Source organism: Physella acuta, unplaced genomic scaffold (genome assembly GCF_028476545.2).
Source record: "Physella acuta isolate Inbredline_101_S28 unplaced genomic scaffold, ASM2847654v3 ptg000123l, whole genome shotgun sequence".
In the NCBI taxonomy this organism is placed as follows: domain Eukaryota; kingdom Metazoa; phylum Mollusca; class Gastropoda; family Physidae; genus Physella; species Physella acuta.
Window position 1 is genome coordinate 469187 of NW_026731642.1, and position 13125 is coordinate 482311.

At 39.7% G+C, this 13125-nt stretch overlaps 1 protein-coding gene across 3 annotated transcripts in view; it reads left to right on the forward strand.

The window, feature by feature from the left end:
• The window catches only part of LOC131934909 (signal peptide peptidase-like 3), a 66539-nt gene that overhangs the window by 36903 nt on the left and 16511 nt on the right, over positions 1-13125 (forward strand). For all 3 annotated transcript variants that reach the window (XM_059291170.1, XM_059291168.1, XM_059291169.1), the window contains one exon: positions 13021-13098. In XM_059291170.1, the coding sequence (XP_059147153.1) occupies positions 13021-13098 (78 nt within the window). The remainder of the gene's footprint in view (positions 1-13020; positions 13099-13125) is intronic.

The window sequence follows — 13125 nt, forward strand, 5'->3', positions numbered from 1 at the left end:
TTATCCTCAACTCATGTGGCCATTGGTTGGGGTGGTCATCTGGTCTGAATTAATCAATCAGATCTTGATGGAAAATTTCTACGTCTTAGACACTCTTAATAAGACAGTGGAAAAACCCCGGTAGTTGCACCATCAATCCATATATGGTATTAACACAATGTCAAAATAAAACATTACTGGACCTAAGTAGGTCACAAGGATCTGTGTCACCAATACATTTTTAAACTAGAGGATCTGTGTCACCAATACTTTTTAAAACTAGGGAATCTGTGTCACCAATACTTTTTTAAACTAGGGATACTGTGTCACCAATGCCTTTTTAAACTAGGGATACTGTGTCACCAATACCTTTTTAAACTAGGGAATCTGTGTCACCAATACCTTTTTAAACTAAGTTATACTTTGTCACCAATACCTTTTTAAACTAAGGGATACTGTCGCCAATACCTTTTTAAACTAGGGAATCTGTGTCACCAATACCTTTTTAAACTAAGTTATACTTTGTCACCAATACCTTTTTAAACTAAGGGATACTGTCGCCAATACCTGTTTAAACTAAGGGATACTGTGTCACCAATACCTTTTTAAACTAGGGAATCTGTCACCAATACCTTTTTAAACTAGGGAATCTGTGCCACCAATACCTTTTTAAACTAAGTTATACTTTGTCACCAATACCTTTTTAAACTAAGGGATACTGTCGCCAATACCTGTTTAAACTAAGGGATACTGTGTCACCAATACCTTTTTAAACTAGGGAATCTGTCACCAATACCTTTTTAAACTAGGGAATCTGTGTCACCAATACCTTTTTAAACTAAGTTATACTTTGTCACCAATACCTTTTTAAACTAAGGGATACTGTCGCCAATACCTTTTTAAACTAGGGAATCTGTGTCACCAATACCTTTTTAAACTAAGGGATACTGTCGCCAATACCTGTTTAAACTAAGGGATACTGTGTCACCAATACCTTTTTAAACTAGGGAATCTGTCACCAATACCTTTTTAAACTAGAGGATCTGTGTCACCAATACCTTTTTAAACTAGAGGATCTGTGTCACCAATACTTTTTTAAACTAGAGGATCTGTGTCACCAATACCTTTTTAAACTAGAGGATCTGTGTCACCAATACTTTTTTAAACTAGAGGATCTGTGTCACCAATACCTTTTTAAACTAGAGGATCTGTGTCACCAATACTTTTTTAAACTAGGGAATCTGTCACCAATACCTTTTTAAGCAATCTGTGTCCCCAATACTTTTGTAAACTAGGGAATCTGTGTCACCAATACTTTTTTAAACTAAGGGATACTGTGTCACCAATACCTTTTTAAAATAGGGAATCTGTGTCACCAATACCTTTTTAAACTAGAGGATGTAACGGACACCTATCTACCAGCCAGATAGATGGTGAACGCCCCCGGATTCTTTTTTGGAGTTATATGCAAATGACATAAAGCCTAAATGAATGAACACTAACTCAACAACACACTAGGGCTCGATTTCGATGTCTAGGGAAAACTAGTGATACTATTGAAGTTAACAACTCATCCAATCTGCATACAACCTTTAATAAGCGAACACAGTTGTGGCAGAACACAAGGTTAAACAAGATAAAATATTTAATTTAGAAAATAACAAAACCCAACTTACAAAGCGTAAGAAAAAATTCTATCACAGATTCTAACACTGTATAAAAATAGCCACTGGTCACATAACACTGCTATAGCATCAAGAATCACTTGGCGACAAGTAATATAATATTAGAACACTTTAACAACTTAGGAATGCATAGCACACTCAGGACTTAAGTTCTCTCACGTTCAAATGGTCAGAATCTATTGCCGGACAAAATGGACGGCCTGGTCATAATGGACCGCTTGATCAAGGTAGACTGCCTCGTGTCGCCTGTGGGCGATCTAGTTAAAGACTTAGGCAACAGGGGAGGTTATCCTCAACTCATGTGGCCATTGGTTGGGGTGGTCATCTGGTCTGAATTAATCAATCAGATCTTGATGGAAAATTTCTACGTCTTAGACACTCTTAATAAGACAGTGGAAAAACCCCGGTAGTTGCACCATCAATCCATATATGGTATTAACACAATGTCAAAATAAAACATTACTGGACCTAAGTAGGTCACAAGGATCTGTGTCACCAATACATTTTTAAACTAGAGGATCTGTGTCACCAATACTTTTTAAAACTAGGGAATCTGTGTCACCAATACCTTTTTAAACTAGGGATACTGTGTCACCAATACCTTTTTAAACTAGGGAATCTGTGTCACCAATACTTTTTAAAACTAGGGAATCTGTGTCACCAATACTTTTTTAAACTAGGGATACTGTGTCACCAATACCTTTTTAAACTAGGGAATCTGTGTCACCAATACCTTTTTAAACTAAGTTATACTTTGTCACCAATACCTTTTTAAACTAAGGGATACTGTCGCCAATACCTTTTTAAACTAGGGAATCTGTGTCACCAATACTTTTTTAAACTAGGGATACTGTGTCACCAATGCCTTTTTAAACTAGGGATACTGTGTCACCAATACCTTTTTAAACTAGGGAATCTGTGTCACCAATACCTTTTTAAACTAGGGAATCTGTGTCACCAATACCTTTTTAAACTAAGTTATACTTTGTCACCAATACCTTTTTAAACTAAGGGATACTGTCGCCAATACCTTTTTAAACTAGGGAATCTGTGTCACCAATACCTTTTTAAACTAAGGGATACTGTCGCCAATACCTGTTTAAACTAAGGGATACTGTGTCACCAATACCTTTTTAAACTAGAGGATCTGTGTCACCAATACTTTTTTAAACTAGGGAATCTGTCACCAATACCTTTTTAAGCAATCTGTGTCCCCAATACTTTTGTAAACTAGGGAATCTGTGTCACCAATACTTTTTTAAACTAAGGGATACTGTGTCACCAATACCTTTTTAAACTAGGGAATCTGTGTCACCAATACCTTTTTAAACTAGAGGATGTAACGGACACCTATCTACCAGCCAGATAGATGGTGAACGCCCCCGGATTCTTTTTTGGAGTTATATGCAAATGACATAAAGCCTAAATGAATGAACACTAACTCAACAACACACTAGGGCTCGATTTCGATGTCTAGGGAAAACTAGTGATACTATTGAAGTTAACAACTCATCCAATCTGCATACAACCTTTAATAAGCGAACACAGTTGTGGCAGAACACAAGGTTAAACAAGATAAAATATTTAATTTAGAAAATAACAAAACCCAACTTACAAAGCGTAAGAAAAAATTCTATCACAGATTCTAACACTGTATAAAAATAGCCACTGGTCACATAACACTGCTATAGCATCAAGAATCACTTGGCGACAAGTAATATAATATTAGAACACTTTAACAACTTAGGAATGCATAGCACACTCAGGACTTAAGTTCTCTCACGTTCAAATGGTCAGAATCTATTGCCGGACAAAATGGACGGCCTGGTCATAATGGACCGCTTGATCAAGGTAGACTGCCTCGTGTCGCCTGTGGGCGATCTAGTTAAAGACTTAGGCAACAGGGGAGGTTATCCTCAACTCATGTGGCCATTGGTTGGGGTGGTCATCTGGTCTGAATTAATCAATCAGATCTTGATGGAAAATTTCTACGTCTTAGACACTCTTAATAAGACAGTGGAAAAACCCCGGTAGTTGCACCATCAATCCATATATGGTATTAACACAATGTCAAAATAAAACATTACTGGACCTAAGTAGGTCACAAGGATCTGTGTCACCAATACATTTTTAAACTAGAGGATCTGTGTCACCAATACTTTTTAAAACTAGGGAATCTGTGTCACCAATACTTTTTTAAACTAGGGATACTGTGTCACCAATGCCTTTTTAAACTAGGGATACTGTGTCACCAATACCTTTTTAAACTAGGGAATCTGTGTCACCAATACCTTTTTAAACTAAGTTATACTTTGTCACCAATACCTTTTTAAACTAAGGGATACTGTCGCCAATACCTTTTTAAACTAGGGAATCTGTGTCACCAATACCTTTTTAAACTAAGTTATACTTTGTCACCAATACCTTTTTAAACTAAGGGATACTGTCGCCAATACCTGTTTAAACTAAGGGATACTGTGTCACCAATACCTTTTTAAACTAGGGAATCTGTCACCAATACCTTTTTAAACTAGGGAATCTGTGCCACCAATACCTTTTTAAACTAAGTTATACTTTGTCACCAATACCTTTTTAAACTAAGGGATACTGTCGCCAATACCTGTTTAAACTAAGGGATACTGTGTCACCAATACCTTTTTAAACTAGGGAATCTGTCACCAATACCTTTTTAAACTAGGGAATCTGTGTCACCAATACCTTTTTAAACTAAGTTATACTTTGTCACCAATACCTTTTTAAACTAAGGGATACTGTCGCCAATACCTTTTTAAACTAGGGAATCTGTGTCACCAATACCTTTTTAAACTAAGGGATACTGTCGCCAATACCTGTTTAAACTAAGGGATACTGTGTCACCAATACCTTTTTAAACTAGGGAATCTGTCACCAATACCTTTTTAAACTAGAGGATCTGTGTCACCAATACCTTTTTAAACTAGAGGATCTGTGTCACCAATACTTTTTTAAACTAGAGGATCTGTGTCACCAATACCTTTTTAAACTAGAGGATCTGTGTCACCAATACTTTTTTAAACTAGAGGATCTGTGTCACCAATACCTTTTTAAACTAGAGGATCTGTGTCACCAATACTTTTTTAAACTAGGGAATCTGTCACCAATACCTTTTTAAGCAATCTGTGTCCCCAATACTTTTGTAAACTAGGGAATCTGTGTCACCAATACTTTTTTAAACTAAGGGATACTGTGTCACCAATACCTTTTTAAACTAGGGAATCTGTGTCACCAATACCTTTTTAAACTAGAGGATGTAACGGACACCTATCTACCAGCCAGATAGATGGTGAACGCCCCCGGATTCTTTTTTGGAGTTATATGCAAATGACATAAAGCCTAAATGAATGAACACTAACTCAACAACACACTAGGGCTCGATTTCGATGTCTAGGGAAAACTAGTGATACTATTGAAGTTAACAACTCATCCAATCTGCATACAACCTTTAATAAGCGAACACAGTTGTGGCAGAACACAAGGTTAAACAAGATAAAATATTTAATTTAGAAAATAACAAAACCCAACTTACAAAGCGTAAGAAAAAATTCTATCACAGATTCTAACACTGTATAAAAATAGCCACTGGTCACATAACACTGCTATAGCATCAAGAATCACTTGGCGACAAGTAATATAATATTAGAACACTTTAACAACTTAGGAATGCATAGCACACTCAGGACTTAAGTTCTCTCACGTTCAAATGGTCAGAATCTATTGCCGGACAAAATGGACGGCCTGGTCATAATGGACCGCTTGATCAAGGTAGACTGCCTCGTGTCGCCTGTGGGCGATCTAGTTAAAGACTTAGGCAACAGGGGAGGTTATCCTCAACTCATGTGGCCATTGGTTGGGGTGGTCATCTGGTCTGAATTAATCAATCAGATCTTGATGGAAAATTTCTACGTCTTAGACACTCTTAATAAGACAGTGGAAAAACCCCGGTAGTTGCACCATCAATCCATATATGGTATTAACACAATGTCAAAATAAAACATTACTGGACCTAAGTAGGTCACAAGGATCTGTGTCACCAATACATTTTTAAACTAGAGGATCTGTGTCACCAATACTTTTTAAAACTAGGGAATCTGTGTCACCAATACTTTTTTAAACTAGGGATACTGTGTCACCAATGCCTTTTTAAACTAGGGATACTGTGTCACCAATACCTTTTTAAACTAGGGAATCTGTGTCACCAATACCTTTTTAAACTAAGTTATACTTTGTCACCAATACCTTTTTAAACTAAGGGATACTGTCGCCAATACCTTTTTAAACTAGGGAATCTGTGTCACCAATACCTTTTTAAACTAAGTTATACTTTGTCACCAATACCTTTTTAAACTAAGGGATACTGTCGCCAATACCTGTTTAAACTAAGGGATACTGTGTCACCAATACCTTTTTAAACTAGGGAATCTGTCACCAATACCTTTTTAAACTAGGGAATCTGTGCCACCAATACCTTTTTAAACTAAGTTATACTTTGTCACCAATACCTTTTTAAACTAAGGGATACTGTCGCCAATACCTGTTTAAACTAAGGGATACTGTGTCACCAATACCTTTTTAAACTAGGGAATCTGTCACCAATACCTTTTTAAACTAGGGAATCTGTGTCACCAATACCTTTTTAAACTAAGTTATACTTTGTCACCAATACCTTTTTAAACTAAGGGATACTGTCGCCAATACCTTTTTAAACTAGGGAATCTGTGTCACCAATACCTTTTTAAACTAAGGGATACTGTCGCCAATACCTGTTTAAACTAAGGGATACTGTGTCACCAATACCTTTTTAAACTAGGGAATCTGTCACCAATACCTTTTTAAACTAGAGGATCTGTGTCACCAATACCTTTTTAAACTAGAGGATCTGTGTCACCAATACTTTTTTAAACTAGAGGATCTGTGTCACCAATACCTTTTTAAACTAGAGGATCTGTGTCACCAATACTTTTTTAAACTAGAGGATCTGTGTCACCAATACCTTTTTAAACTAGAGGATCTGTGTCACCAATACTTTTTTAAACTAGGGAATCTGTCACCAATACCTTTTTAAGCAATCTGTGTCCCCAATACTTTTGTAAACTAGGGAATCTGTGTCACCAATACTTTTTTAAACTAAGGGATACTGTGTCACCAATACCTTTTTAAAATAGGGAATCTGTGTCACCAATACCTTTTTAAACTAGAGGATGTAACGGACACCTATCTACCAGCCAGATAGATGGTGAACGCCCCCGGATTCTTTTTTGGAGTTATATGCAAATGACATAAAGCCTAAATGAATGAACACTAACTCAACAACACACTAGGGCTCGATTTCGATGTCTAGGGAAAACTAGTGATACTATTGAAGTTAACAACTCATCCAATCTGCATACAACCTTTAATAAGCGAACACAGTTGTGGCAGAACACAAGGTTAAACAAGATAAAATATTTAATTTAGAAAATAACAAAACCCAACTTACAAAGCGTAAGAAAAAATTCTATCACAGATTCTAACACTGTATAAAAATAGCCACTGGTCACATAACACTGCTATAGCATCAAGAATCACTTGGCGACAAGTAATATAATATTAGAACACTTTAACAACTTAGGAATGCATAGCACACTCAGGACTTAAGTTCTCTCACGTTCAAATGGTCAGAATCTATTGCCGGACAAAATGGACGGCCTGGTCATAATGGACCGCTTGATCAAGGTAGACTGCCTCGTGTCGCCTGTGGGCGATCTAGTTAAAGACTTAGGCAACAGGGGAGGTTATCCTCAACTCATGTGGCCATTGGTTGGGGTGGTCATCTGGTCTGAATTAATCAATCAGATCTTGATGGAAAATTTCTACGTCTTAGACACTCTTAATAAGACAGTGGAAAAACCCCGGTAGTTGCACCATCAATCCATATATGGTATTAACACAATGTCAAAATAAAACATTACTGGACCTAAGTAGGTCACAAGGATCTGTGTCACCAATACATTTTTAAACTAGAGGATCTGTGTCACCAATACTTTTTAAAACTAGGGAATCTGTGTCACCAATACCTTTTTAAACTAGGGATACTGTGTCACCAATACCTTTTTAAACTAGGGAATCTGTGTCACCAATACTTTTTAAAACTAGGGAATCTGTGTCACCAATACTTTTTTAAACTAGGGATACTGTGTCACCAATACCTTTTTAAACTAGGGAATCTGTGTCACCAATACCTTTTTAAACTAAGTTATACTTTGTCACCAATACCTTTTTAAACTAAGGGATACTGTCGCCAATACCTTTTTAAACTAGGGAATCTGTGTCACCAATACTTTTTTAAACTAGGGATACTGTGTCACCAATGCCTTTTTAAACTAGGGATACTGTGTCACCAATACCTTTTTAAACTAGGGAATCTGTGTCACCAATACCTTTTTAAACTAGGGAATCTGTGTCACCAATACCTTTTTAAACTAAGTTATACTTTGTCACCAATACCTTTTTAAACTAAGGGATACTGTCGCCAATACCTTTTTAAACTAGGGAATCTGTGTCACCAATACCTTTTTAAACTAAGGGATACTGTCGCCAATACCTGTTTAAACTAAGGGATACTGTGTCACCAATACCTTTTTAAACTAGAGGATCTGTGTCACCAATACCTTTTTAAACTAGAGGATCTGTGTCACCAATACCTTTTTAAACTAGAGGATCTGTGTCACCAATACTTTTTTAAACTAGAGGATCTGTGTCACCAATACCTTTTTAAACTAGAGGATCTGTGTCACCAATACTTTTTTAAACTAGAGGATCTGTGTCACCAATACCTTTTTAAACTAGAGGATCTGTGTCACCAATACCTTTTTAAACTAGAGGATCTGTGTCACCAATACCTTTTTAAACTAGAGGATCTGTGTCACCAATACCTTTTTAAACTAGAGGATCTGTGTCACCAATACCTTTTTAAACTAGGGAATCTGTGTCACCAATACCTTTTTAAACTAGGGAATCTGTGTCACCAATACCTTTTTAAACTAAGTTATACTTTGTCACCAATACCTTTTTAAACTAAGGGATACTGTCGCCAATACCTTTTTAAACTAGGGAATCTGTGTCACCAATACCTTTTTAAACTAAGTTATACTTTGTCACCAATACCTTTTTAAACTAAGGGATACTGTCGCCAATACCTGTTTAAACTAAGGGATACTGTGTCACCAATACCTTTTTAAACTAGGGAATCTGTCACCAATACCTTTTTAAACTAGAGGATCTGTGTCACTAATACTGTTTTAAAAAGTCACCGTCGACCGAGGCTTGAGCTAGTGTGACCTATAAACCCATTACCAGTACATTGAGACGCCCGGCTTAACGCAACGGCAAGTCGCGAAGAACAACGTACTCGCTGAATGCATACAACCAACAAGACTAATCTTCACACAACCAAAAAGACAGATCTAACATAGCTGGTGTCACACTAGACAAAATTATCGGTTTCGTTGTCACAATAGACATATAATTTAACGGAGCTTTGTCACACAAGAAAATGTAACGGTTTTCTTGTCACTCAAGACAGTTTTAACAGCGCTGTTGTCGCTCAAGACAGTTTTAACGGGTCCGTTGTCACTCAAGACAGTTTTACCGGTTTCGATGTCACCCAAGACTGTTTTAACGGTTTAGATGTCACCCAAGACAGTTTTAACGGCGCTGTTGTCGCCCAAGTACAGGGTGTTGCTTGTACTGTGACCAATGAAGCAGAGCCGGTGAACCATTGACGTTTTATCGATTGCTTGTGTAAGCAACCAGAGGACAGTGACACGGGTATTAAATGGCCGTGGTTGTGCTGTTACAGACTATGTAGTTGTGTCTTTACTGGTTGTGTCTCTGTGGTTTTGCCATAGCAGGTTGTGTGTTAGTGAACTAATGACCTAATGCTGGATTACTTTGTCCCTTGACCAAATGCTGGATGACTTAGCCCCTTGACCTAATGCTGGATGACTTAGTCCCATGCTGGATGATTTAGTCCCCTGACCTAATGCTGGATGACTTAGTCCCATGACCTAATGCTGGATTAGTCCCCTGACCTAATGCTGGATGACTTAGTCCCCTGACCTAATGCTGGATGACTTAGTCCCATGACCTAATGCAGGATGACTTAGTCCCATGACCTAATGCTGGATGACTTAGTCCCATGACCTAATGCAGGATGACTTAGTCCCATGACCTAATGCTGGATGACTTAGTCCCCTGACCTAATGCTGAATGACTTAGTGCCCTGACCTAATGCAAGATGACTTAGTCCCCTGACCTAATGCTGGATGACTTAGTCCCCTGACCTAATGCTGGATGACTTAGTCCCCTGACCTAATGAAGGATGACTTAGTCCCCTGACCTAATGCTGGATGACTTTGTCCCCTGACATAATGTTGGATGACTTTCCCCTGACCTAATGTTGGATGACTTAGTCCCATGACCTAATGTTGGATGTCTTTGTCACATGACCTAATGTTGGATGACTTAGTCCCCTGACCTAATGTTGGATGACTTAGTCCCATGACCTAATGCTGGATGACTTAGTCCCATGACCTTATGCTGGATTAATTAGTCCCATGACCTAATGCAGGATGACTTAGTCCCCTGACCTAACGCTGGATGACTTAGTCCCCTGACCTAATGCTGGATGACTTAGTCCTAGCATAATGCTGGATGACTTAGTCCCCTGACCTAATGTTGGATGACTTAGTCCCCTGACCTAATGCAAGATGACTTAGTCCCCTGACCTAATGCTGGATGACTTAGTCACATGACCTAATGCAAGATGACTTAGTCCCCTGATCTAATGCTGGATGACTTAGTCCCATGACCTAATGCTGGATGACTTTGTGTCTCCTCCCCCCCCCCCCCCCCCCCCCGACCTAATACTTGATAACAAAATATCTCTGCTATTTGTTGATCTTACCCTGGGACACAACTGGGCTAACTGGCATTTATTTTTAACCAGTTAATAGATTTCTTGTGACAACACACTGTCCTTTGTGTTGTAAAGTGAAGAAATAAAACTGGAATTGGAAAAGTTGATTTGGCATTGATTCCTGGCTAATCCCTCCCATTGTTATGTGTAGCTTGGTCAATACCTGGGAATCAGGTAGTTACATTACCATGTGTTTCTTGAGGGTGGTTGGTGGGGGTCTTAATCATGTGGTGGTAATAAAGTCAAATTAATTCATGTGTTTACATTTCATGGTGTGGGGGGGGGGAGGGTGTAGTAGGGTACCTAATATAGGTAGTAATAGTTCATCTCTTATGTCATAGCACACCTTTATGGGATGTTATGTTACCTGATAACCTGGTGCATGGTGGCATAGGTCACCTCTTGTGGGACCATGGGTCACCTGCTGTTGTGGGGTCACGGGTCACCTGTTGTGGGACCATGGGTCACCTGTTGTGGGGCCATGGGTCACCTGCTGTTGTGGGGCCATGGGTCACCTGCTGTTGTGGGGTCATGGGTCAGCTGTTGTGGGGCCATGGGTCACCTGCTGTTGTGGGACCATGGGTTACCTGCTGTTGTGGGGTCACGTGTCAGCTATGGGTCACCTGCTGTTGTGGGGTCATGGGTCACCTGTTGTTGGGTCACGGGTCACCTGTTGTGGGACCATGGGTCACCTGTTGTGGGGTCATTGGTCACCTGCTGTTGTGGGGTCACAGGTCACCTGTTGGGTCACGGGTTACCTGTAGTGGGGTCATGGGTCATCTGTTGTGGGGTCACGGGTTACCTGTAGTGGGGTCACGGGTTACCTGTAGTGGGGTCACGGGTTACCTGTAGTGGGGTCATGGGTCATCTGTTGAGGGGTCATGGGTCACCTGTTGTGGGGTCATGGGTCACCTGTTGTGGGACCATGGGTCACCTGTTGTGGGGTCATTGGTCACCTGCTGTTGTGGGGTCACAGGTCACCTGTTGTGGGGTCACGGGTTACCTGTAGTGGGGTCATGGGTCATCTGTTGTGGGGTCACGGGTTACCTGTAGTGGGGTCACGGGTTACCTGTAGTGGGGTCACGGGTTACCTGTAGTGGGGTCATGGGTCATCTGTTGAGGGGTCATGGGTCACCTGTTGTGGGGTCATGGGTCATCTGTTGAGGGGTCATGGGTCACCTGTTGTGGGGTCACGGGTTACCTGTAGTGGGGTCATGGGTCATCTGTTGTGGGGTCATGGGTTACCTGTAGTGGGGTCATGGGTTACCTGTAGTGGGGTCATGGGTCATCTGTTGAGGGGTCATGGGTCACCTGTTGTGGGGTCACGGGTTACCTGTAGTGGGGTCATGGGTCATCTGTTGTGGGGTCATGGGTTACCTGTAGTGGGGTCATGGGTTACCTGTAGTGGGGTCATGGGTCATCTGTTGAGGGGTCATGGGTCACCTGTTGTGGGGTCACGGGTTACCTGTAGTGGGGTCATGGGTCATCTGTTGTGGTGTGACCTGTGCACAACACCTTAGCTGCACCTTCAGCCCCCCACACAGTTTTACCTGTCGTACATTTGATGTCATCAACTCCCAGGTTATCTCTATAAAATCTCCCCTGTTGATCCCACCATTATAGCATGATCCTGCCTTTAAGGCACACAACTTGGTATTTCTCTGTTTTTATTGTGTCCCTAGTTTGGCTGTTAGAAAGTTAAAAAAGTAGCTTTCTCAGATGAAGACCATCTCTTGTTGTTTGTAGCTTAAAATTAAACTGGTAAAAGTGAAAATATTGGTGATACCTGGCATGTACCTGGTAAAGTTGTGTGACTTGACCCATTCACCCTTTTAAGGTGACAAGCACCTTTTTTATGAAGGCCAAGTGACTCGCAACCCCACTACAATTGAAAAAGACATTAAAAATCCTTAACAATAAAACTGAATTATCGTGAATTTTGTTTAATATACTATATCCATTGGTACCCCCTCTGAAAACTGTGACTCAACCTGTTCTCAAATTATTGGTCTTGTACTTGTAGAATTCAGCAGAATAGTGTTTACATCATAATTGCTGTCTTTGACAGCTGTTTTTAATAACAATAAAAGTCCACAACTTACCTTCTGTTGTCAAAACATCGTCAATGTTAACATACATCATTTCTAAACTGGACCATGCTTGTATGTATAATGCTTTATGTATTGTTGATATTTGTGTCTGACACAAGATTATCATATCTTTTAACTGTGTTTACTTTCAGGGCCCTAACAATTGTAGACTCCTCACGAATATCATCTCGATCCTTCTCATAGTCTATGTATTGTTGATACTTGGGTCTGACACAAGATTATCATATCTTTTAACTGTGTTTACTTTCAGGGCCCTAACAATTGTAGACTCCTCACGAATATCCACCTTCATCATCTCAATCCTTCTCATAGTCTATGGCAGCTTCAGGTAGGTCCCCTTGTTTGATACATTAGT